The sequence below is a fragment of the Pichia membranifaciens genome (assembly GCF_001661235.1).
Source record: "Pichia membranifaciens NRRL Y-2026 unplaced genomic scaffold PICMEscaffold_2, whole genome shotgun sequence".
NCBI lineage: Eukaryota > Fungi > Ascomycota > Pichiomycetes > Pichiales > Pichiaceae > Pichia > Pichia membranifaciens.
The window spans coordinates 2,510,406-2,533,798 of record NW_017566983.1 but is presented as its reverse complement, the minus strand read 5'-3'; the positions used below and the strand labels follow the sequence as shown (position 1 = coordinate 2,533,798).

The 23,393-nt window shown below is 46.9% G+C and overlaps 12 protein-coding genes and 1 non-coding gene across 13 annotated transcripts; 8 read left to right on the top strand and 5 right to left on the bottom strand.

The window, feature by feature from the left end:
* Positions 1–30: 30 nt before the first annotated feature.
* On the top strand, positions 31–2,217 carry PICMEDRAFT_16043 (hypothetical protein). Its single transcript, XM_019161069.1, has one exon. The coding sequence runs from the start codon at positions 296–298 to the stop codon at positions 2,057–2,059; it is 1,764 nt and encodes a 587-aa protein (XP_019019345.1). The 5' UTR covers positions 31–295; the 3' UTR covers positions 2,060–2,217.
* On the bottom strand, positions 2,118–3,952 carry PICMEDRAFT_16042 (hypothetical protein). Its single transcript, XM_019161068.1, has one exon. It carries the CDS (start codon positions 3,893–3,895, stop codon positions 2,255–2,257), a length of 1,641 nt encoding a protein of 546 aa, XP_019019344.1. The 5' UTR covers positions 3,896–3,952; the 3' UTR covers positions 2,118–2,254.
* A 136-nt stretch (positions 3,953–4,088) lies between these two features.
* On the top strand, positions 4,089–5,728 carry PICMEDRAFT_16041 (hypothetical protein). Its single transcript, XM_019161067.1, has one exon. It carries the CDS (start codon positions 4,217–4,219, stop codon positions 5,576–5,578), a length of 1,362 nt encoding a protein of 453 aa, XP_019019343.1. The 5' UTR covers positions 4,089–4,216; the 3' UTR covers positions 5,579–5,728.
* PICMEDRAFT_16040 (hypothetical protein) lies at positions 5,715–8,005 on the top strand (the record flags this gene model as incomplete). The annotated part of the gene is made up of 1 exon (XM_019161066.1): positions 5,715–8,005. A coding segment is annotated over exon 1 (1,690 nt), but the record flags the coding sequence as incomplete, so codon positions are not given.
* Positions 8,006–8,108: 103 nt separating this feature from the next.
* Positions 8,109–8,991, top strand: PICMEDRAFT_16039 (hypothetical protein). The gene has a single exon (XM_019161065.1). It carries the CDS (start codon positions 8,129–8,131, stop codon positions 8,855–8,857), a length of 729 nt encoding a protein of 242 aa, XP_019019341.1. The 5' UTR covers positions 8,109–8,128; the 3' UTR covers positions 8,858–8,991.
* Positions 8,992–9,117: 126 nt separating this feature from the next.
* On the top strand, positions 9,118–12,111 carry PICMEDRAFT_31729 (hypothetical protein; the record flags this gene model as incomplete). The annotated part of the gene is made up of 4 exons (XM_019162714.1): positions 9,118–9,505; positions 9,791–10,065; positions 10,294–11,584; positions 11,735–12,111. The coding sequence occupies 4 exons, from the start codon at positions 9,118–9,120 to the stop codon at positions 12,109–12,111; spliced, it is 2,331 nt and encodes a 776-aa protein (XP_019019340.1).
* Positions 12,112–12,257: 146 nt separating this feature from the next.
* Positions 12,258–12,953, top strand: PICMEDRAFT_31347 (hypothetical protein; the record flags this gene model as incomplete). The annotated part of the gene is made up of 2 exons (XM_019162694.1): positions 12,258–12,668; positions 12,765–12,953. 2 exons carry the CDS (start codon positions 12,258–12,260, stop codon positions 12,951–12,953), a joined length of 600 nt encoding a protein of 199 aa, XP_019019339.1.
* A 496-nt stretch (positions 12,954–13,449) lies between these two features.
* Positions 13,450–15,498, top strand: PICMEDRAFT_11133 (hypothetical protein; the record flags this gene model as incomplete). Its single annotated transcript, XM_019159760.1, has 1 exon — positions 13,450–15,498. The coding sequence occupies one exon, from the start codon at positions 13,450–13,452 to the stop codon at positions 15,496–15,498; it is 2,049 nt and encodes a 682-aa protein (XP_019019338.1).
* A 160-nt stretch (positions 15,499–15,658) lies between these two features.
* On the bottom strand, positions 15,659–16,408 carry PICMEDRAFT_72198 (hypothetical protein; the record flags this gene model as incomplete). The annotated part of the gene is made up of 1 exon (XM_019164122.1): positions 15,659–16,408. One exon carries the CDS (start codon positions 16,406–16,408, stop codon positions 15,659–15,661), a length of 750 nt encoding a protein of 249 aa, XP_019019337.1.
* A 222-nt stretch (positions 16,409–16,630) lies between these two features.
* On the bottom strand, positions 16,631–17,155 carry PICMEDRAFT_72197 (hypothetical protein; the record flags this gene model as incomplete). Its single annotated transcript, XM_019164121.1, has 1 exon — positions 16,631–17,155. The coding sequence occupies one exon, from the start codon at positions 17,153–17,155 to the stop codon at positions 16,631–16,633; it is 525 nt and encodes a 174-aa protein (XP_019019336.1).
* A 1,060-nt stretch (positions 17,156–18,215) lies between these two features.
* Positions 18,216–19,562, top strand: PICMEDRAFT_11131 (hypothetical protein; the record flags this gene model as incomplete). The annotated part of the gene is made up of 1 exon (XM_019159759.1): positions 18,216–19,562. One exon carries the CDS (start codon positions 18,216–18,218, stop codon positions 19,560–19,562), a length of 1,347 nt encoding a protein of 448 aa, XP_019019335.1.
* Positions 19,563–19,831: 269 nt separating this feature from the next.
* On the bottom strand, positions 19,832–21,672 carry PICMEDRAFT_11130 (hypothetical protein; the record flags this gene model as incomplete). The annotated part of the gene is made up of 2 exons (XM_019159758.1): positions 19,832–21,610; positions 21,664–21,672. 2 exons carry the CDS (start codon positions 21,670–21,672, stop codon positions 19,832–19,834), a joined length of 1,788 nt encoding a protein of 595 aa, XP_019019334.1.
* Positions 21,673–21,717: 45 nt separating this feature from the next.
* On the bottom strand, positions 21,718–21,799 carry PICMEDRAFT_t55. Its single transcript has one exon. It is a non-coding gene; the product is annotated as a tRNA-Ser (tRNA).
* Positions 21,800–23,393: the final 1,594 nt, after the last annotated feature.

The window sequence follows — 23,393 nt, the reverse complement described above, 5'->3', positions numbered from 1 at the left end:
TCCCCTCTTGGTTTTATTAGACCTGTGGAAGCCAGGAGTACCCCCATCAGCTCCGATAATATCAGATGTAGATGGATATCTGAAGCATACAAATATCACCAATTTCGAGCGACGCAGTCTGGCTGTGCTAAAACGTTGTAGCCGGTCTTTAATTTGAAGGAGCCAAACAAGTTCTCGGGACAGAAGGATCTTGAAGGCCCTCTCTCAGAAGGGAGCATTTACCATTGTTAACACTATAGGAGCTCAATTAGAATACGGACCTGAGATGAATACGGTTAGAGAGACATCCACTGACATGGACTTGTACAAGGTGGCGCAGAACTACATTGAGAAAATGCTTGCTGTAGATGCTGATAGTGACAACAAAAATATCAGAGTATTACTTCTTGATGAAAGCACAGCATCAATCATCTCGTTAATCTCTACTCAGAGTGATCTTTTGAAGAAGGAAATATATCTCGTTGACCGTTTGGAAAATGAGAATCGTGATAAGTTGAGAAACTTGAAGTGTATCTGTTTCGTGAAGCCTAGTGATTTGACTGTGACTAAGTTATCGCAGGAGATCAACAACCCCAAATACTCAAGTTATGAAATCTACTTTAATAACATTATATTCAAATCCCGATTAGAAAGACTGGCTGAATCAGATGATTTGGAAATCGTGAATAAAGTAGTGGAGGTTTTTCAAGATTACTACGTATTGAACAAATCATTGTTCACCACCACCAATATTATGAGTCCCTTTACCGCCAGCGGAATCCAGACATGGGATCCCTTGTCTCTAGAAAGCTCTACTGAATGTTTGACTTCTTTAATTCTATCGTTAAACATGAAGCCAGTGATCAAGTACGAGTCCAATTCCAAGATGGCAAGTAAACTTGCTAATGCTTTTAATTACGAAATGACATCAAATAGTCAACTATTTGAGCAGCTTACACCTAAAAGAGATACTGCACCATTGGTTCTCATAATGGACAGGAAAAATGATCCCGTCACTCCTTTATTGTTTCCTTGGACCTATCAGTCAATGATTAACGAGCTACTAGGTATCAATAATTCTAACAACAGTGTCAATCTATCATATTTACCAAATGTTGGTGAAGAACTTCGAACAGTTATCATGAACGAAACACAGGATCCTTTCTACGCTAGATCTATGTATATGAACTTTGGAGATCTATCTACGCTATTGAAACAGTATGTTGATGACTACAAAATCAAAACAAAAACAAATTCCAATATCTCGTCTATTAAAGACATGAAATTTTTCCTTGAAAACTATCCAGAATTTAAAAAAATGTCTTTGAATCTTTCAAAACATATGCTACTCACATCTGAAATTGACAAGCAAATCAATACTCAACGAGTTTGGGAAACAAGTGAATTTGAGCAATCTATGTGTTGTAACGCGGATACTTCACATCACGAGAATGACGTATCTGAATTGGAATCGTTCTTATTTGACAGTACTAGATCTGACGGAACGCTGGCTAATCCCCTAAGTGAAGAAATCAAACTGAAACTGCTATCTTTGTACGCTCTTAAGTACGAAACATACCCTAGTAATCATCTAAATTCGTTACTCAAGAGGCTGAACAACCCAAATATCAGTAATTTCATCAATATCCTTCTCAAATATGCCGGTCAAAAATGTCGAATTACTGGCGAGGATGGTGCTGTTTTCAACAAGCTTGGTGGTACTGTCGGTGCTGCTAATCAGGTCGCTGCTCTTTTCAGCAACATATCAGGAGGCAACAACACCGAAAATGCATTCATGCAACACCAACCTAGAATTGCCAATGTTTTGGATAAATTCATTAAGGGTAAACAATCCCTCAGCAATACATTTGTCTCTGTTGGTAAAGACAATACAGACAGCAAAATACCTTTCAGAGAAATAGTTGTTTTTGTTATTGGAGGTGTATGCTATGAAGAAGTTCGAATAATCGAAGAATTGAACAAGAATCACGATGGTGTTCGGATTGTTCTTGGTGGAACGCAAACACTCAACAGTAAGATATTTATAGATAATCTCAGAGAAGCTGGAAGTACTTGGTGAAGTGCATACATATATAAAATCATTTTGATGGTAATGTACAACATTTTTCTTTACACTCACGCTTGCGGCAATTACTCTAAGAATAGAGAGCCTTTCTCAGTCTAGCTAAAAAAAGTAGCAATTAAATAATACAGCTTTATTAATATAAGATTTACAGATGAAAAAAAATAAACCGTACCAGGTTCAAACGAATAATTAGGCATGGTTGTTTTGCCACGTATTTAGTAGGTTTGTCAATTGGTCTAATTGATCTATGGAATCATTATAGCACCCTATCAAGGTGCTTTTCAACTCCGTTATTTCTTGTGTAAGCTCAGAATCATTCATCTTGAAAAGATTGTTTTTGAATTCTTCTTCGTTGCTCAAATTGATTTGAATGTTCGATACAAAATCCATTATGGAAAATATCCGACGAGTCATTTCATTCATGCTAATTCTTGCGCTAGGTATATTAGCTCTAAAAGGCTTGTCATCAGTTGCGGGGGGTTTTGAATCCTTCTTTTCTCTCTTGGCACTACTACGTTTTGGCGTTGAAGAAATAGAGTTTGTGTTTGGGTTAGTTGTATTTTTTGAGTTAAAAGAACTGCTGGACGCCTTTGTGGATACAGATTTTGCATCAGATCTATCATCATTGTCCTCCTCGTGTTCATCATTGGAAGCGCTTGTGGCTGATGTAGTTCTCCGGGGTCTAGTTCTCTTTGGGTCTCTAGCACGACGTCTTTCTTCAATTTTTGGCTTCTTATAAATTTCTACCTTTTCGGGCTTGACTTCGGTCAATTCGGTATCGGTTTTTGTGGAGCCATCATCAACCTTTGGCAGCTCTGATTCTGTCTCTGGGTTGCTGTCTTCGTTCTCAGGAGCTGTCAATGATATATCGTCGTGAAGTTTGGCTCTATTCTTTCTCAAGCTTGTGGTGCGAGTTTCCCGTACTCCTCCTGGTCCTTCACTTGAACTTATGTTCACTTCTTCAGGAACAACCCCACTCTCCTTGGCGCTTTCCTCCAATGCTTTTTTCAACATTTCTTCGTAGTTATAGTCTCTATAGCTATAGGAGGACCTTTTTCTATGTTTCCTTCGATGTCCATCGTCATCTTCGTATTCTTCCTCATTCTGGGACATCTCGTGGTCATTGTTGTGGTTTTCTGTAGATTCTTCGTTCTCTATTGCTTTAACTTCAGACGGTTTCCTTTCCTTTTTAACTTCATTGAGATCATCTGCGGATTCTGGGTTCTCAGCTTTTGTAGAGACGAACCTACCATTCTTTCTTTTGAGACTTTTTTTCTGGCTGTTCATCGAGGCGGAAGAAGAATATGAGCTATTTCCAGCATTCTCATGGGTTGGGTCGTATTTACTCCTTCGAATTCCAAATCTGTCTGTGAATAAGGTATGATTTTCTGGCTTGCATTGCTCACACCAGTATTTCTCCGGGGCGTTTTCCTCGTCTTTAATGCCAACACAGTATCCATGCTGCCAGACAGCACAGATTTCACACTGAATAAAAAAACCTGGATCCACATTGTCGAATTCTTCGTGGCTGTTCTTCGGAACGTACAAGTCGTCCGATCCACAGATGCATCTTGTCACCTCCTCAACTTCATTGATATCATCAAGGTCCTGATCCGGCTTCTGTTCTTGCTCTTGCTCCGGATCCTGGCTGCGACTGTCTCGGCGATGTGAGTCTGGTTCGTCAGTCCGGGCCCGGGATGAGCGTTTGGAAGCTGATCCCGTGATATCGTTGTTGTTGTTGTACGAGTCGAAATCGGTATCCATCTCGAAGTCTTCAGTTGCGTATTTCGGCTGCGTTGAGTGTGCTCTTCTTGATCTGCGTGAGGACATTGCAGCGCAGAGGGTAGTAGACAAGTAATATAAGCGGGGGAGAGTGGTTTGACCACGGCAGAGTGCTTGCTAAGACAAAAACAAGAATGATGTACAGCCCGAGATAAAGAGAGCAAATGGAGTTGTCAAACAGAGCAGGAAAACAGAGAGCGAGGCTGGCCGAAAAAAGGAGAGATGGTAGAGGAAAAGGAGGGGGGACGATGAGGGGTGAAGAAGTTGGGGGAAAGGTGGAGAGTACTAAAATAGAAGAGTGTAGGCCATCAAGAGCAAAGATTGCAAAAGGGTACTTCACGGTGCTGCATAGAATAAGCCAGAATAAAGATGTCTGATTTTTACGACGGTCCGTCAAGATACAAGAAAAGGAGGGTTGTGACACACCGAGGTGGCGGGAACCGGAGACGGGACGAGAGTCGTGACGCCGGTGCCAGCAGCAGCGGGGTTGGTTCCGGACACGTCGGCAAACCTGGAAGAGCAGTGCCAGAAAAGGTGCTGCCGAAACCGGTGTGGATGACTGACGAGGAGTATAAGAAACAACAAGGCTCGATTGTTCGAGCGATCCAGCCGCTGAGGAAGGGTGCAGAGGCTGACCGTGGAGGCCAAAACCCAGCGGAAAGAGGAAATGAAACTGGCCATGAGGGCTTCAGCAGGAGCGGTGCTGCCGAGGCAGGCGCTGGTGCTGGTGCTGGCGACGGCACGCCTATGGCGAGCGAAGACGTTAACGTGAAGTTAAAATACTTGAAGACGTTGCAGGCGCAGGGAAAGGACGAGATTGTGCGTGACTACTACAACACGCAGACATTCCACTCGAGGCAAAGCAAACGTACCGAGTCGCCGATCTACCGGTTGCGCTCGTTCAACAACTGCATCAAGTATATACTCATCAACAAGTACGGGAAGCCAAATGGGACGGTGCTGGAGCTCGGGTGCGGGAAAGGAGGCGACTTGGCGAAGTGGGGCATGTTGGGCACCCGGCAGTTTGTTGGAATTGACTTGAGTGATGAGAGCATCCGCGAGGCGATCAAGCGGTACCGGAACGGCCGGTACGACTTCCAGGCGGTCTTTGCGACCGGCGATGCCTTCAACGTGGAGCTTCCGGAGATCTTGAAGGACTTCAATCCCGACGAGGTGTCCCACTTGCAATTCGACAACGTGAGCATGCAGTTTTGCATGCACTACGCGTTCAGCAGTGAGGCGAGCGTCGAGAGCATGTTGGCGAACGTGAGCAAGAGTCTCAGGGTCGGCGGCATGTTTGTTGGCACGATCCCGAGCAGCGACTTCATCAAGTGGAAGCTCAAAAAGCTGCCGCAGGGCGAACATCGCTGGGGGAATTCTATCTACTCCGTGACCTTCCCCGATCTGGACTGCTTCGACCGTGAAAAGGGCGCCTTCGTCCAGCCCTTCGGCAACGTCTACAACTACTTCCTCAAGGACGCCGTCGAGGACGTGCCCGAGTACGTCGTGCCCTTTGAGAAGTTCCGGAGCATGTGCGAGGAGCACGGCCTCGAGCTCCGCTACAAGAAGAACTTTTTCGACATGTTCAACAAGGAGGTGGGCCACTTCTTCAACCAGCTTCCCGGCCCCTTGATCCAGTCCTTGCGCCTTCCCGGCGGCAAGTACGGTGTCGCCAATGAGGAGCGGGAGGCTTGCTCTTTCTACCTGGCCTTTGCCTTTGAGCGGGTGTAATGCGCACGGCCCCGTTCTCCTACCTCTCCTGTGTACCTTTGTAGATAGACGCAAGACACGTCTTATTAGCCGATCGGCGCAAAAACTAAAACCGCCGGCTCCTCGGCAGTTTCCGTCCTGCAAGAGCCGTTGACTAGTGGCGCCACGCGCACTAGAGCAGACTAGGAAAGAAGCAAACGGTTTGCAAGCGCCCGAAAGGGCAAGGGAGCCGAGCGTCGCCAGGCAACGCAACTAGGCGGTGCTAGTGCTGGTGCATTGGGAAATTGTGTCTGCCATTAAGATCACGCGGGGCAGCATAATGTGTTGATGTTGACATTGGAGGTGCAGCTGGGGCTGTCTGTGATGAAGAAAGTGATGGTTGATCTTGATGGTTTTTCTTCTGCATGTAGAAGAGGACGGGCGGGAAGGGGAGGAAGAGGACCAGCGAAGCAGGAGCTATCGATATACACGGACCCACGATGGCGTACGAGAAAGCATCGACACTGACGGTGTCTGGGCCGTTCAACGTGCAACACATCCCCAAGGTAAGAAATATTGCACAACCTGCATTTAGCGTCGATCTAGCGTCGTCGGGGGTACTCTCGGCAGCGGGGGAGGACATGAAGACGTCTTCGTCCTCGTCGTCGGCAGCGTCGTCTGGAGCAGGGACAACGTTCACCACTGTGGCCACGAGCGGCGCGTCGACGCCGGCGTCGTCGTGTGGGACTGCGGGTTCGCCCCGTCTGACGAAGAAGAAAGGGCCAGGAGCCGAGGCGTTCACGACGAATGCTATCATTGTCTGTACGATCGGGTTTCTTGCGGAGTATGGCAACGAGCTGACGTGTGCCCCGGGCGACGTCTTCAAGCTGGTTGACCCGACGATCACCAACGGGTGGGTCCTGGTGCAGTCGCTGTCGTCCGGCAGAAAGGGCTGGGTTCCGAAGGACAACGTGAAGATCCTGGACCTGCACAACTCGAGCGGGAACGGACCAATTCGCAAAACCACCTCTATGGGCGAGAGACGGCGGCTCGGGCGAGAGAGGACAGACCACGAGAAGGACGGAGAAAAACGAGAGAAACTGGTAACGCCTTCCCTGTCCTCGTCGTCCTCGTTCCTCTCCTCGAACTCCATCTTGGATTTCTACTCCACCCAGATGACGCCGAGCACCTCTTCCATTTCCTCGCACACCTCTCCACCGCTTGACACGGTCAAGAGCGCCACTCTTTGCCCCGAGAACAACCTCACACGCACATACGCCTCCATCTTTGCCCACTCCATGTATTTTTTGGAGTCGTCGTCGGCAGCCTCGTACTGGTACAGGTTCGACCTGATCTCGGCGCAAAACAGCAATCAGAAAATACATCTGTGTAGATACTACACAGACATACTGGTCCTCGCCAGATACCTCTCCTCCCAGGCAGACTCGCTAGTCGCAGGCACTCAGCTGCCGAAGCTGCCAGACGCCTTCTTCTTTGGCGAAGACTCGTCCTATGCAGAAGGCGACGACTCTTTTGCATCACACATCTCCCAGATCGATGGGTATCTACAGCAGCTGTTCAACGTCATCAAAACGCAGCCTGCGGAGGCTCCCCCAGTCCTCACATTCCTGAAGTTCTGCCAACCAGAAGACAATGACTTTGAACACTACGTGCCTCTAGATGACGACCAGATCCTGCAAATATTGAAACCCCGCCAGGGTGAAGTCAGCAACGATATTGAACTGATCCTGAAAGACGAGGAAAAGGAAGAAAGTGTCAGCGAGCAGGACAAAATAAACAACAATCACGCCAATAATAGCAACAACACGATCAACAATGAGCTAGATAACTTCTTCTTCACTGCTCCTAAGCTGCATAAGACGTTTAGTGCTACCTCTCTAAGCTCGAGGAATTCCTCGTGCACGACCGTCTCTTCCCCCTCCACAATGGGCTCCACAATTTACGTGAAGGTCAAAATCATCTACAAGGATGAGTACAGTCTGATCAAATTGTCTGGCGACGAACTTAACTTCGACAATCTGTTCACGGCCATTTCAGATAAACTGAAAGGCTTGAGCCGTTTCACCATGGCTTATCGGAACGACAGTGGTATATTTATATTACTGAGAGATAACAACGGTTTGCAAAAGGCTCTTCTCATCAACAACAGAAAAATCATCCTCAAGGTAATCTGACTCCTGGTGAGTGCTTTTCTGCTACTTTCATTTTACTTTGGTTTTTCCAATTCCCTCTTACTCTTTGCTTTTTTTACTCCCCGAGATCCATATTTTCACTTCTGTATTTAGCGTCTTTCATCATTACCCCGTTTTTGCTTTTCTCTTTACTTAGACTTCTTGCCTCTTAATAATCTTTTTCTCTCCTCATTGATATACTTTTAACCCATTCACATTCCCGAGCCAACTTCTCATCATTAATCTATGATCTTAAAAATCTTCATCTTCTTCGGATTCGCTAAATTTTGGGAAATTCCTTCCAAACGCCAAAAAAAAGTACTGCACTACTAACAGCCATGAGTACCCGTGTAGTCGGTGTTGTGAGTCCTTGTATGCTTCGGCCCAACAACACTAAGGAATGATACAGCTATTTTGCATTTTCGCAATCGTGCTCTTGCATCTTATTAATGGTGCAAATTGTACACAGTCATACGACCTATTGATCCACCCGGTAGGTGTATCCTCCGCCAACGGGTATCCTTTGTCAAACTTATCCATAAACTCATCAACCATAGACAGTCAATTGTTGCTGAACAAAGCCTTGGCAACGAAAGACCTAACAGAAAGCCCAAATGGATGGTGCCTCTCTTTACGTTCTCAGCCCAGTGATGAGCTAACAGCGTCAGGGTTAGAATGCTTCAACTACTTCAAACCAGTTCAGTCTTTATCAACTCATAATATAGCAGGTGAGTTGGGTCTTGTGCTTGATGTAGAACACAAGATAGTTTCAGTCAATTTCTACCCGAAAGAAAAAGGTGGACTCTCGCTGCACATCAGCAAGTCTTACGAAATCTCAGACCCACAACCTCGTTTACGTCTTGACGGTAAAACAGATGCAACGGACGACGTAGATATACCAAAGAAAAGTACCAAAAAACAGAAGAACTTGGAACCAAAAGGAAAAATACTTGAGGAGAATAAAGAAGATGAAACCAGCTTAGAAACCGACGAGTTGAAAGATTTTCAGGAGATAGTTAAGCCAAGGGGCTTATACTCGGATGAGAAAACATTTATAGAGAAATACTGGGTGTACATCGTGCCTCCGATGTTGGTCATTTTTGTTGTCGGGAATCTAGGTGGAGCGTGAAATCGTAGTAAGTTAGCAGTGTGTAATACTGGCGAAAGTCAGAGGAAAAAAGAGGCACCATGCCTGTTCGCCCAAAAAGGAAATTAATATTTGATGGAAGAAGCCAGAGAGAAAAAAAAAGAGGACACCGGTTGGCTCTCTATCTGTTGGTTTCTCCGTCGAGAAGAAGCCCTTGACTATCTGCCTTTCTGTCTCCTGTTGCCATGCAGGTGTGAGCTTTCACCAGGCAAAGACATTGCTAGATTAGTTGATAGGATAGTATGAATCTCTACAACTGGATAGGCTTGCTCGTTAGCTGCCTGTTGTTCGGTAACAGTGCCCAGGCCCGAGGTATATTCTCCAAAGTCGGTGCCTCGTGTCTCTACGTTGCCGCAAACTTCACATCCTTCCCTTTCAATTGTGACATGCCCGATCTTGCCTTTAAATGTAGATGCCAAGATCCCGCTTTTTTGGGGACAGTAACAAACTGTGTCGAGACCCATGCAAGCGATCCCCAAGAATTATCAGCAGCATTTTCCCAGTTGCTGGAAACATGCAAAGCCCAAGGTGGCAAGTCGTGGGCCTTGGTTGATCTAGTGAAAATGAACGAAAACGCAACAAACTACATGATCAACTATGAAACTTTACCTACTCCAAAATTCAAAGCAAGTTTGGTGTGGAAAGCCATGAAAATCCACGACGTGCAAATGAAGAATAAGCAGCTTCTGGAATACTATGATGAGGATGAATATGTTGACTCCATGGGACTTCCTGCCTCAGCCAGCCCAATCGTATTTGACCCTTATTCCGAGGAAGAAATAGTTGAAGAACCTATGGTAGAAATCAAAAACACAGGTATGCTTAGAGATGGCAAAGTTGTTGGAATTGAACAACTGCCAAATTTTGAAAACTTCAAAGAGATTGAAACCATTGGTGTAGATAATATCTTGCAAGCACCAAGATTTCTATTATTTAATCCAGTTGTTGTTCCAGGTGAACTATATAACATCTCATACAACAGTGTTTCAAAGTTGATGGATCAGAGAAATTTGGCTACAGTATACGGCTTCTATGTCTATGCCTACTGGGGCGCAATTATGTTGATTGCCATCATTGTCAACATTGCCCAGTGGACTTCACCTTACTACAACAACAAAATAGCAAAGACAAAATTTGCGCTTTGGTGTAAAAGTAAAATCATCTGTCCCCAAATCATAAAACCCAGCAACGTATTAAGCTTCAGAGCTAACTCAGTTGCAGACAATACATTGAAAGAGATGGTCGATGGTCCGATGGGAATGTTTATTGGTGCGGACCGGGTAAAGGCTCAAAATACACAAGCTCAAATCTTGAGTTCAGAGTTATTAGATGAAAACAATCAAAATAAGTTGAATGAGTTGAGCAATAAATTGAAAAAGATTAAGAAAGCGTCAGTGAAAAAAGATCAAAGCTCCAAGTTTAATAGAAATTGCAAAAATAATGTATTGCATTCGATTTATACCATGCCAGTCAGAATGCATGCTTTAGTCATTATTGGATATTTGATTTTAAATGTGGTGTTTTGTTGCGTCAACTATGAAATAGCATATCCGAATACAGTGTTTACGTGCCGTAGAGGTCAAATGTTGGTTTCAATTGCTGATAGAACAGGTATTATTGGCACAGTTCAGTTGCCTATTGTGTTTCTCTTTTCTTTGCGAAACAATCTCTTCTCCAATATCACTGGAATGTCATACAGAACGTTTCAAATGTTTCATAAATGGACATCGAGGGTTGTCTTTGTGTTACTTGTCCTACACTGTGCATTTTACTTGTTGTTTGTGAATGTTCGGGGGGACTACATTGAAAGATGGGGGTTGTTAAAATGGAGATGTGCAAACACTGCTTTCGGTGCTATTTCAATAACAATGCTTGTTTCATTCTTCAGAAGATCATTTTACGAGTTGTTCAAGGCTACTCACAATGTACTGCTAATTGTTTTTGCAGTTGGTTCGTGGTACCACTGCTTGACCCTTGGATGGACTGAATATCTTGGAGCAGCTTACGCCGTTTGGGGAGTGGATTATTTAGTCAGATGGGCCAAAATGATTTCTTCTGGTGGAATATTGAAAGGCCAGTGTAAGGTTATTTTTGATACAAAGACTTTCAAGCCACACTCAATCAAAATAGTAGTCAATCATTCAGGATGGTGGAAGCCTTACCCAGGATGTTATTGTTGGATCAGAATTTTGAAATATGATATGTTCTGGGAAGCACATCCTTTTACAGTGATATCTGCAACTTCTGCCAATAATTATAATCAGTTGGTTTTTATTATTAGAGTCAAAGACGGTTTAACAAAGAGGTTAGCAAACCACGTTTCCAAATTCCCTGGTGGTGAATGTAACTTGAATTTGATAGTTGAAGGTCCGTACGGTAACAACATTCCATTCAAGCAGTATGACAAGTCTGTGTTAGTAGCAGGCGGTGTTGGACTAGCAGTTATCTATTCTATAGCCATGGATCTTGCACAGATCTACAGAGCTCAAGAGTTGCGAGGGAAAAGACTAGCCAATGATGCCAGCCATAAACACATATCTTTGGTTTGGTTTATACCAAATTTTGAAAGTCTGATGGCCTTCAAAAATGAAATCGAGAGCTTGAAGAGTTTCAAAGATATTATGGAGATTCAAATATTCATTACAAGAACCTTAGAAGACGACGTGCTACAAAGCATCATCAGCGATGCAAACCTCATCAATCCGTTGGGTGTGCTATCAACCTCTTATGAGCTCGAAGGGTTTAAAGGGTTTGCAAGCGCTCTCATCAAGAGTGCCAATATGCGTCGTGTAGATCGTATTGGAGGTAGAGATACGGGGAGCTCAACAGACGAAAAGCATCTGATCACGTACAACAAAGGAAGTAGTAGCGATGAGGTGAACATCGAAGAGAAAGAGGACGTTGGTGATCTAGAAGAAGGCACTACTGGTGACAAAGACAGCAAAGACGTCGAACTGGGCAGCAACCAGATATTCAAAGAGCAGAGGCTCGAAGAGGTTGAGTTTTTGAAATGGTTGATTGCCAACAACGGCGAACAAATCAGCATCAGTTTCGAGGATAAGCCCTTCCTACAGGACGAACTGTCAGAGTTCTTGCTGAACACAACGGAACGCCTTCCGACGGCGTTGATTGCCTGTGGACCCACGATGCTCAATGCCGACGTCCGTTTGTCGGTGGTAAAGTGTCTTGAGCAAGGTCTCTGTGTCGACTATTACGAAGAAGAGTTGCTTTGGTAAGCAGCGCGTTGCGTTTGTATAGGTATCCGGATATTTTATAGACATGAAGAGTTAGAGTGTCTAACTGGAATCTAGTTCTAAGAAGTAACATAGAGATTGGCTGGCGGCTTTTCGTTTCTGTAGCAAGACCGTGTCTATAGTTTGATATGAGTAAGCAGAGCAAGCATGCGAAACAGGCGAAACAGCTTGGAGAGGACATCTGGAAATCACAGACGGTGAAGATTAACAGTGAATTGTTCACGCTGACATACGGATCCTTGGTGGCCCAGATATGTCGAGAGGAGAAGTTTGATTACGAAAAGATCAACAATGTGTTGTTTGACATGGGTCGGAACATTGGGGTGAGATTGATAGAGGAGTTTTTGAGCAAGACGAGCCTGGAGCGGTGCTCGAGTTTTAAAGAGACTAGTGAGGCTATCTGCAAGATTGGGTTCAAGATGTTTCTCAATGTGGTGCCAAATGTAACCTACTGGAGTGCCGACGGGCGCACGTTTCAATTGACGCTGCTTGAGAACCCCTTGTCTGACTTTGTGGAGCTCCCGGACGACATCGACGAGGTGGACTACGACTACAACGTGGCGGTGAACGGGCTGGAGGACATGACGCTCTCGGTGGACATCGACGACAAACTTGGGCCCGGCAGAGGCCGCAAGGGCAGTGCCCGGAAGGAGCTCTGGTACAGCAACATCCTCTGTGGGGTTCTCAAGGGCGCCCTTGAGATGGTGCAGCTGGATTGCCAGGTTTGGTTTGTGAGCGACGTGCTACGGGGCGATGCATCGACCGACATTAAGATCCGCTTGGTCCAGGTACTCAAGGACGAGATCCCAGACGGGGATGAGTAGGAGTAGGGGTGTCTACGACAACAGAGCTGCCATTTGTGTGTCCGACAGTCATACATTCAGTTTCGTATATCTTGTTTCTCTGTTCTTCACCGGAAAGCCGGCAGTCAGGTAATGTAGATAAGGTGTAAGATTGAAATCATCATAGTATAACCGTGGCACCTGTTCCGCTGCAGCGTGTGCAACGTCGAGGCATGCCGATTACTATCGGCGGCCATTACACAAAGGTACCGGCACCCCGTGTCCTCCGCTTACGATCTAAACACAGGGCTTGCAGAGAGAAGAAGAGCGGTCGAAGAAGATGAGAAAAAGAGAGAAAATAGAAAGGTGTCTTGTCTGCCCAGGCTTTTTTCTATGTCGCAAAAGGAAACGAGAGCGGGCTTTGTTTATTTGTTTTTGTGATCAGGGTTTTACGGTGTTATGAAAACCGTGTCAGCTTCAAATTGACAAAGTAGTGAAGGAATTCAGCAAAACAAGAACAGCAACCCTTGGATGCATAATGGATGGAACCAAATCGGGTGGTGAGGACGAGTATGAAGGACACGATGCAATTGACATGTACGAAGCACACACGGACTCAGAAGAGAGCCATCTGAACAGAACCGGTTTTGAAGAACACAAGGAGGAAAACGACGAGAGTAAGGGTGAGTCTGCAGATGAAGAAGAAGTGGGAGAACAACCGCTGTTTTTGGTAAAACAAGGTGCTGCGGAAGAAAACGAAGAAACTGCTTTTAAAGCCGGCGAAGAAGAGACAGGAGATGACGGCGGTAGCGGTATGACTGAAGAGCACGAGGCAAACGACGAAGCTGAAGATGATGAAAATGATGACAGTGATGATAACGAAGTTGAAGAAGATGACGAAGAGAGAGATGAGCATGAAGAAACGGTTTTCATGGTGGACGAGAACGGAGACCACATCGAAGAACAAGAAGGCTACGATTTGGATTTCAACGAGTACGTGGGGCCGTCTGACGAGGAGGACATGGGGGAGACCGAAGAATACGACTACGAATACAATAATCAACGGGAATCGTCGCCTGACTTGGTAGTTCCAGATGTTGGCATCACTAGGGAATCGAGCATGATGTCACGAATCACCAATGAAAGTGACATCTTTGCCAACCCTCGTAAGCCCTCTGTAGCTTTCCCACATCCTTCCTTGCAGACGTTAAGTGAGGAGATGAAGCAGTTTTCTGGAGAATCTGATAGTGACTTCATTTCGATGGTGAACGGGCAGAGTGCGAAGCCCTCAAGGACTGCTACAACGTCGTCGGCGGACTCAGATTCAAGCGGCTCTTCGGGCCAAACAGGTATTAGCGACCATCACAACCAATTCATTTCCAACGCACGGTACTCTCACAGCATAATGTCCTATGACGATGATGACGATGATGACGACGCGTTTTCGTTCCAAGCAAATGACGATAAAGAGTACGAGATAGGGTACACGCCAAGCCATGGGCATGATGGTGCTCGTGCGGCTAGCGACGAAGGTGATGAAACAGATACAAATATTACCGATACCGAGTCGGTGACTGAGGACGACGCTAAGACCCCGGTTGATGAGGTATCAGATGCGGCACTTCCTCCCGTACCCTTTGCTCCACCAATAATGGGACAATCTCAGCAAAGAAATGAAAAGAACAGGGATAGCTTGATCAACGCAGAAGAGTTGCAGAACGAGGTCGGTGCCATGAGAAATCAATTTGTCCGATCAGACATGCATCCCTCTGTGATGAGTAAAGTGATGAATCTTGTTGAGTTCACAGGTGGCGACGACTTACCTCAACTTCCGAAGGGCATGTTGGTGAACGGAGCGCCAGTGGATTCTGTTGTCAGTGACTCCATTGCTGATAAGGGTGAATCTCGAGAGGCTTATATGGCTGACTTAGCGAAGTCTACTGGAAGTGAGACTTTGGGTGTGCCAAGCGATGATGAGCTGGAGCTGAACAAGACAAAAAGTTCTGGATCAATAGGACTGAATAGTAGGTTGAACAAAAGTGCTAGTACTCTTGGAGGAAGAAGCCTTGACAACTCATCGTCACTATCTGGGAGTACGAAGTCTCTGGTTCAGCCGGTGACGCCGAAAAACATCAAAGCTGGAGAGATTTTTGCAAGAATACCTGATGTTGACTTGGTACAACTGTTCACAAATAACACCAAAGTTGAAGATAACATAAAGTCATTACGTGAAATACGAATCGAGTTAAGTGAATTCGACACAGGGCTCACCGACTGGATATCCTACAACATGGGAGATAGTATGAAGATTAACATGGAGGATGACAAATTGGGTGTGCATGTGCGTAAGGCTTTCAAGCTCTCCGAAGAGGGCAGTGTTCCAACTAATCGTAATACGTTTACCAATATTGGTAGTTTCAGCGATACGGTAGAGAACATGGCACACGAATTTGGTGATTTTGGAGGACGAAATGTGATCAAATTCAAGGACGTTGTGAAGGAGGTGAAGGTGAAGAAGATCGGCCAGAGGGGAAAGACGCTACTACGGAAGCTCAAGAAGGTTCCAGAATTCAGCAGTAATAACTAAATAATGAGATAACGGATTACATTGGTGGATGTACCTGTGTATTTACGTGTAAATGAAAACTACGAATAATATAATGCATAATGCCACTAACAAAATGAGACGGACAAAAATGGCGGGGGTTCCTAGTTGTTTTATTATCTATAACGGATTATCTATCGCTTTACTGCTTTTTGGCCACTAGTTCGGCACCTATTTCTCTCACCACATTGTCCATAAGTTCCCGTACACTATGGCAGCCCTGTATTCCAAGGTCAATGAGTTTCTGTAGCTTGTCCAAGGGTATTTTGTCTTCCATCAAGAGTAGGTTGATTTTGTCGCCGTCGCCGACGATACCGACAGTCAAGAAGCTTAGGTCGTTTTCCTCAAGGGAGTTGGAGTCCAATAGTGGGAAGGAGTCGTAGAGGGCGACGTTCACAGCACTAATGTAGTCGTACATGGCGATGCCTGCGTCGATGAGGGCCAGGGAGGCCGCGTTGACGCAGGATGCTAGCAGGCCACCGTCAAGCTGCAAGATTGTTATCGAGACCTCGATCACTGTCCGGGAATAGTTTTTTTTGACGATGGTTTGTTGGAGAGCTCTTTTCAGTATTATGGCTAGCTCGGACATGCGGCGGTCGTTTCTGGACGTGGATTTTCTTTCTGTGGTGGCGTATGGCGGCTGGATGATGGACACGGAGATGGTGGGCTCGTTAGAGGAAGAGGGTGCGGCACTGTTGACGGCAGAGGTCATCAAAGTGTCAGAGGGACCCCGTACAAGACAGAGAACCTTGGTGTTTCCCTGTGATATGTATGCGGAGCCGTCTGACGAGTGAGGATGGGTGTTGATGGAGCAGTTGAAGGACCGCAGCTCGTTGAAGCGGCGGCCGTCGACCCGCATTCCTTCGGGGGAGAAGAGTTCGAATTTCGACATTGGCGGTAGTGGTAGTGGTGCTAGCTGTAAGTATCAGTGTTGGGAAGAGGCCCAAGAGGGCCCAGCCCCAGCAGGAGCAACATGGTGCCGTAAAAAGACGCCGGGCTAAAAAAAAATTTGGCATGAAAAAGCATGAGGAACATGGGAGCGCAAATTGGAAGATAGACAGGAAAGCAGGGGAGAGAGAGCGGGAGGTAGAAAGGCGGAGAAGGAAGGGCCAACTCAGTTGGCGAACTCCCGGAGGCCGAAGGCGATGCTCTGGCGGAGAAGCACGACGTCGACGACGAAGACGGAGAGGAAGAGGAGCCCCATGCCGATCAAGCCGGGCTGGAACTTGGCCCGCTCGGCGAGGTTGTAGAAGTTGAGCCAGGCCTTCTTCAAGCCGAGGCAGGAGCAGAAGCCGGCGACGGCGCAGATCAAGAGCGTGGTCGGCTTGAAGTAGTGTGTGTAGTCGTGGATGTTGCTTGCGTAGGCTGCGATTAGCAGCGGCAGGGTGTCGCTGCTGCTGCTGCTGCCGCCGCCGCCGCCGGCGACCCCGTCGACGGCGGTGATCCGCCGCACAGAGAGAATGATCATCTGGAGGACGACCTGGGTGATGGAGAAGGACGACACGAGCAGCGTCGTGGTGCACCGGATGTAGGCGAGGAACGAGCGTTCGTTGGCGAGCTCGTCCCGCGTGAGGGAGTTCTTGTTGTCGTAGTGGCAGAAGACGCTGTTGAGCGCTCGATCTGTCCAGCGGACGTGCATCGTGGGCGGTGGCGGGCGCTCTGCGGCGTGCATCGGTGCAGTGCAGAGAGCAGCACCGGCACAGCAAAACGCACGGCGACCCCAACGGCGACCCGTCCTTGAGCCCCGACCTTGAACCCCGAAACACGCCAGGCAGGAACGGCCAGAGCCTCCTCCGCACATGGGCCGGAGGCGAGGCACGGACCCACCATTTATTTATTTCCTCTCTTCTCCCGCTCTCCCTCTCTCCCCTCCTGCGCCCTTCCTCCTGCTCGTGCCGGCCGATCTCGCCAAGCAACCCTCTGCAGCACTGTCCATGTGGAAGCAGACGGTCATGCTGCACCTCGACGCCGAGACGTGGGAGACCGCCAAGGCGGCGCTGCACCACCTCAAGCAGGGCTTCATCTACATCAACTTCACCCTGGCGATGCTCATCTTCGTGCCCTACGTGACGCTCATCCTCTTGGACTTGGTGGTCTACATCGGCCGCCTTGTCTGCGAGTGGCTCTCCGAGCTGCTGCTGCTCTCGAGAGGCCCGCCACTAGAGCCGCCGTCGCCGCCACGCTCTGCCGACTGCAAGAAGACGATCTGAGCCCCACCGCCTTCTCCGATTCGCCCTCCACCCCATTCTGTGCCTCACCACATTCCCTTCTTGATATTCTTCCTGTTCTGCTCCTGCTCCTGCTCCTGTTCTCTCCTCCCTGGCGGTGGCGAATACACGTAGGCGGCTCCCCTTCCCCTGGCTCTGACCCAGGGGGCTCCTCCCTTTCCCTTTTCCCCCTTCCGGCTCTCCGCATCTTACTCCGTGCCTCCGTGCACCACGGGGCAACAGGAGCTGTGCTGTGCTGCGCCACTCCGGCAGTGGCGGTGCGCGGTGCCGGCAGGCGGGGCTGTGGCGGTGCGGGAAAAAGGAGCAGCTGGAGGCAAGGCCAGACGGGACGGCCAGACAGGACGGGCTGGCGATATGTCTTGCCTCTGGTTCAGGTGCAGACGTCGTCGTGGCTGGTCGGCTGTATACGATTGTTTATCCCGCTGTCGTGTAGAGACAGTCCCAATTACACTTGCAGACGCCACGTGCACGATGTCCGCAGAAAAGAAGCTTGCCGCCATCGAGGACGACGCAACCGCTGAGCCTGGCGTGAGTGCCACTGAGGCGCCAGAGGAGACGAAGCCGGAGACAGAAGGGGCTGAGGAGACAAAGCAGGAGGCAAAGCAGGAGACTGCCGGCGCCGGAGAGGAAAAGCAGGAGGCGACGGCGAAGCACGAGAAGCACGAGGCCAAGGCAGAGGCTCCGCCTCCGCCAATGCCAACAAGACCGGCCAAGCAGCTCTCGCAGACAGACCTCACGATCGCCCAGCTTGTGGACGTGTTCCCGCATCTGGACCTCAAGTACATCAAGATGGCGCTCATTGCGTCCGAGGGCCGCTTGGAGCCTGCTTCCAACGCCTTGTTGTTCCTGTCGGACCCCAGCTCGGGCATCGAGATCCCGCAACCACACGCAGGAGCGTCTCTGGCGGCGCCGGCGGCCGCCGGCAACCCTTCGGGTCTCGAGGAGTCGGACGAGGCGCTGGCCAGACGCTTGGCAAGGGCGTACGAGAGAGGCTCGAGACGCACGTCTGTTTCCACCGCCAGGAGGGGCAAGGCCAGACCGCAGGACTTGGGTGCCGACGGCAGCCGTGTTCGTAGAACCCCTAGCATGAACGAGCACCGCGTCTACAACAACTTTGTCGGCGACGACAACGAAGACTACGGCGCCGAGGAGGACCTGTATGAGACGCTCACGAAGAACGTCAACGACGCCAAGCAGGTGGTGGGCGGCTGGTTCGGAAACGTGGCCAAGAAGATCCAGGAGTCCATGGACCAGTCTCCGGATGGCCAGACGCAGGCGCAGAGGCAGGGCAAACAGGCGCCCCCTGTTCCAAATAGGAGACACAGTCCTGGCCCGCAGCACGGCTCAGAAACCTACTCGAGAAGCCCATACCAGCAGCCGCAGTCTATCCAGCGGGGATACTACTCGCAGAAGAACGAGTACGTGGTCAATACCGGAGACGACGACAACGACGACGATGCACCAAAGCTACCTGCCCGCGGCAAGGGCCAGGCGCACTTGTACCCGGCCTTGGGTGGCGGCGAGGCCCCAGTCCACATAGAAATGACCGATGCCTCCGCAGACTTAGCAGACTCCCCTAAGCCAATAGAAAAGGACGACCTGTATACCACGAACAGTGCCAAAATTACAATGAACAAGAAATCCGAACCCACCACCGCCACAAGTGCAGCCCACTCCACCGCCGCAGCCAATTCCAAGTCAGCGGCAACGCCTGCCTCTCCCAAAAGCAAAACATGGACGCCTTTGAAATCCGTCGACCCAGAGCCCTCTAGTGACGCGTTTTTGGTCGACGATAGTGAAGATGATGATGATAAATGATGGTTTTCCCCACTACACTGATTTTTTTCTCTGCTTTTTGGTCCTAGTTTGTCAGCTCCTTGTGTCCCTTTTTTCTTTCACTTTTTGACTGCTTTCGACTTTTTCGACTTCTTTCTTCTAATTTCAGTTCAAAAAAAAATTTCTTTTAACAAGAAAGCGAATAGCTCTTTGCCTCCTTTTTGTTGCTCAAAGAAAAGAAAGATAAACCTATCGTTTACAAAGATAAACTTAAACTATATCTTTTACACTCTACCAAAATAATTCCCTGCTTAAAGTCTCTTATTCTCTAGAAATCCGGTCTCCGTGAAATCTCCTTCCCAGAGAATGGTTCTCAGAACTTTATTGAGAACTTCAACTTGAAACGCCCCGTACGGAAACCACTCACCATCAACGCTTATGTAACACTCCCTGTCAGCCTTCGGTATCAGTCTAAAAGCCTCGACTTTACTATGATCAACGCAATCCTCCCAAACATGAGTACCCTTTTCCAACGAAAGCAATGCCCCCGCTGTCGGTATAATCCTCGATCTCGAATCGAAAACAACTAAATCAATAGCCCCATCGGATGGCATTGCAGCAGGAAAAAAGTTGGTCGTTGCTGCAATATATGGCATCTTGCCTGCGTAGAAAATCCTCATGTTATTTGTAGTGCCCTTGTCGTAAATTTCCCAATCATCAGGTAAAGTACTAAAATCCTTCGACTCTTTGAAAAATGATTGGTACTTTAGCTCAAAATCATCATCGCTTAGTTCCTTAAGGTCTGAACCAGCAGCTGAAAAAGCCGATGACGATTTAGAGTATCTTTCGGTACTCACATTAACCGAGTCTTTATAACCTCCTCTCTCGATAGTTCCACGGCGACTTCTAGATTCAGGAGTCCCTTTAGTTTGAGATTCGTTCATATAATAGTTCGAGACTTCTTCTTTATTCTTACATTTCCATTTCACTGCCAAATCGCATGGGTATTTGTGCCCGGCTAAAACTTCATATGCAACACCTAAATCAAACCTAATACTTCCAATAGAGCGCATCCATTCGGTACCAATATCAGCCTGGGCAATTGCGCCAAAAGTTTGTGATAAAAAGGAAACAATAACTTCGTCAGAAGACTCCTTACCAACTGCCATCAAATCACATTGGGATGGTCTGCCTTTCAGAATCCTCAAAGCAGCCAATGATGCAGATGTAGCACCAAGACATGATAAAGACATGGCATTTCCAGAACCGCCAGGAGTTTGAACAACGTTGATTTTGGAAAAAGCTTCAGCACGATCTTCACGTTGGAAAAACCCATTAATCACCTCGTATGGTATTCCATCACCAGAAGCACATAAAATCGTGTCATATTTCTGAATATTTATAGATTTTGCAATATCGATAGCATGGCCTTTGTACTCGGTATACTGAACTTCAAGATTACAGTGAGCTGCTGACAAAATTGGCTGGACTTCCTCCTTAAAAATTTTAGTAGCTTCACTTGTACCACTGTGAGGGTTGATCAAAACAAAAATCGATTGTTGTCTAAATCCGTTCAAACTAAACTGAGAGTGTGTATATGAGCATCTTATTATAAAATCTGTTAAGCTGATGTTCTCATCCCCTAAGACACTCGCATCTTCCAGTTCAATGGTCAGAATTTGAGACATGGGATACACTTTCCTCTTGGCATCTTCGTAAGGTAATTTAAACTCACCAACTTTGTTCGGAATTTGGATTGGTATTTCATCAAAAATTGGATACACGTATGTTACCTCTACTTCATTGGGTTTACCTGAACTAGTCCCTTCAACCCACAAGATATTCCTAAAAGGTATAAGTGAGTTGACCTGCCTCGACTCATTAAACGAAGACGTTGCTGTTGAAACAGGCAGGCAGCAGGCTAGGGGATTGTCCAATTGAGGCGTAGTAGTTACCATCAGAGGTTGGCCAGAAAGGACTAGCCTCTTCCCCTCCAGGTCAATAGTTGCCTTCATATGACGTGATTCTCTATAGCAAAGACTGGACTTGGTAGTAGTGAGAAAGGCTATTTGTGGCCAATGGAAGCAGTTCTGTTAAGAAGTTTTAACTTCCTTTTTACCTAAGAATAATATCACACACGTACCCTCCACATCGTTGGGGGAGGGAGAAATCTAACGAAAAAATAACAAAAAATAAACGTCAGCTACAGGATTCGAACCTGTGCGGGCGGAGCCCAAAAGATTTCAAGTCTTTCTCCTTAACCACTCGGACAAACTGACCAGTTTTACCAATTTTGTTTCTGACTGTAATAAAGAGCCGCTTTATGTCACAAGCTGCTCCTAGCTATGGCTGTGAAATTTCCCATCATTTTTCTATTAACTACCTTATTTGGAAGTTTGAAAATGACGTTTTTCCAGTTTTTAAAAGCTATAAGTGAGTTCCAGTTATTCAATTATTAAAAATATTTTATTGAACAATTCAATCTTTATGTTGAGATAAGATGCCGAAGTCAATATCAATAAATTAGAGAAAGAGGCTTATTAAAGACAAGGTGTTGAGATAAGATGCCGAAGCCAATCATGATCGAGTGATAAGAGATAAGAGTCTTATCATGATAAGGCATCTTAAGTAATCTAAAACTGGAAAGTTAGCCGCCATGATAAATGAATAATGGCAAGTTTAACCGAAGGTGTAAGTGTATAAATACAAGAGGTTTGTCCCTTGTATTTATGTTTGAGAATATTAGTTTGTAGGCTAGTTATATTAGTTATAAATTAATAAGCAACAAACATAAGAAAAAGTGAACATATACAATGGATATTCATAATAGAATAGCTAGATTACAACAGGTTATGAGCCAATTCGCTCTCACTTGCCCTAGAGATGAGAGCTTGAAGCTTTCTTCGTCTATGAACTATCCTAAATGGAACAGTTACACTGGTATGCTTGTTGCCACTCAGGGTGCTGGCCTTGACGTTTATTTTACAACTGGAGATATGATGTTACCTCCAGCTGAACCGATAGACGACACTCTAGTTATGCAGCTCCAAGTTGCATTGAACAATGCAATTCAAGTTGTACTGTTGAATACTGTGTCGTCAAAAGTGTTGTTAAAGTATCAGTCTGATAATGCGTTCGGACTTGATTTACTTATGTTGATTAGACGTGATTACTCCCAGGTTACATCACGTCAATTGTATGCTATGGTTAATAAAGCTTGTGATGCTTCGGTCAGTAAGTCTGCCGGTGATGAAAGTGCTCTGTCCTTGTTCAGAGATATATGTGCTCACTTTAACCACTCCTCGGAAATTACCCAAGTGATGGGTTTGTTTTACTTAAGGATGTTTAAGTCCGACCAAGCGAATGCTCGAGTTTTAGATGTGTCAACTCCGAACATTACGTTGTCAGCGGTTGAGAACACTCTGCGGGATCTCGTTCCTACAACGCAGGGTTCAGTATTTGCAGCTACTTCCAAGAAACCTTATGTTAATAAGCAGAAGTGTTACCGATGCCAGAAACGAGGCCACGTTGCTAAGGATTGTCCAGCTGCTGCCCCGATTGCTGCTAGCAGTTCTAGTGGTAATACAGCAGCTCTTGTCAACTCCTCATCCAAATCTATCTCTGGTATCTCTTGGGCAGTCTTCAACTCAAGAGAAGACTCAGTTATGCCAAGTCGGAGCTACATTTTGGATTCTGGTGCTACACTCCACATTTCAAATGAGCGGTCTCATTTTGCTGAATTTACTCCGGCGTCTGGCTGCATTACTGGGATCTCATCCAATCCTCTGGTCGTTAAAGGTACTGGGACTATCCGCTTTGTGCACCCAGTTACCTCAAAAGTTCTTACTGTGTCCGATGTCTCCTTTGTCCCTG

Bases quoted from the DNA above. Each gene is read 5' to 3' on its own strand.
- PICMEDRAFT_16043 (XM_019161069.1), top strand. From the start codon at position 296: ATGGACTTGTACAAGGTGGCGCAGAACTACATTGAGAAAATGCTTGCT.
- PICMEDRAFT_16042 (XM_019161068.1), bottom strand. From the start codon at position 3,895: ATGTCCTCACGCAGATCAAGAAGAGCACACTCAACGCAGCCGAAATAC.
- PICMEDRAFT_16041 (XM_019161067.1), top strand. From the start codon at position 4,217: ATGTCTGATTTTTACGACGGTCCGTCAAGATACAAGAAAAGGAGGGTT.
- PICMEDRAFT_16039 (XM_019161065.1), top strand. From the start codon at position 8,129: ATGATACAGCTATTTTGCATTTTCGCAATCGTGCTCTTGCATCTTATT.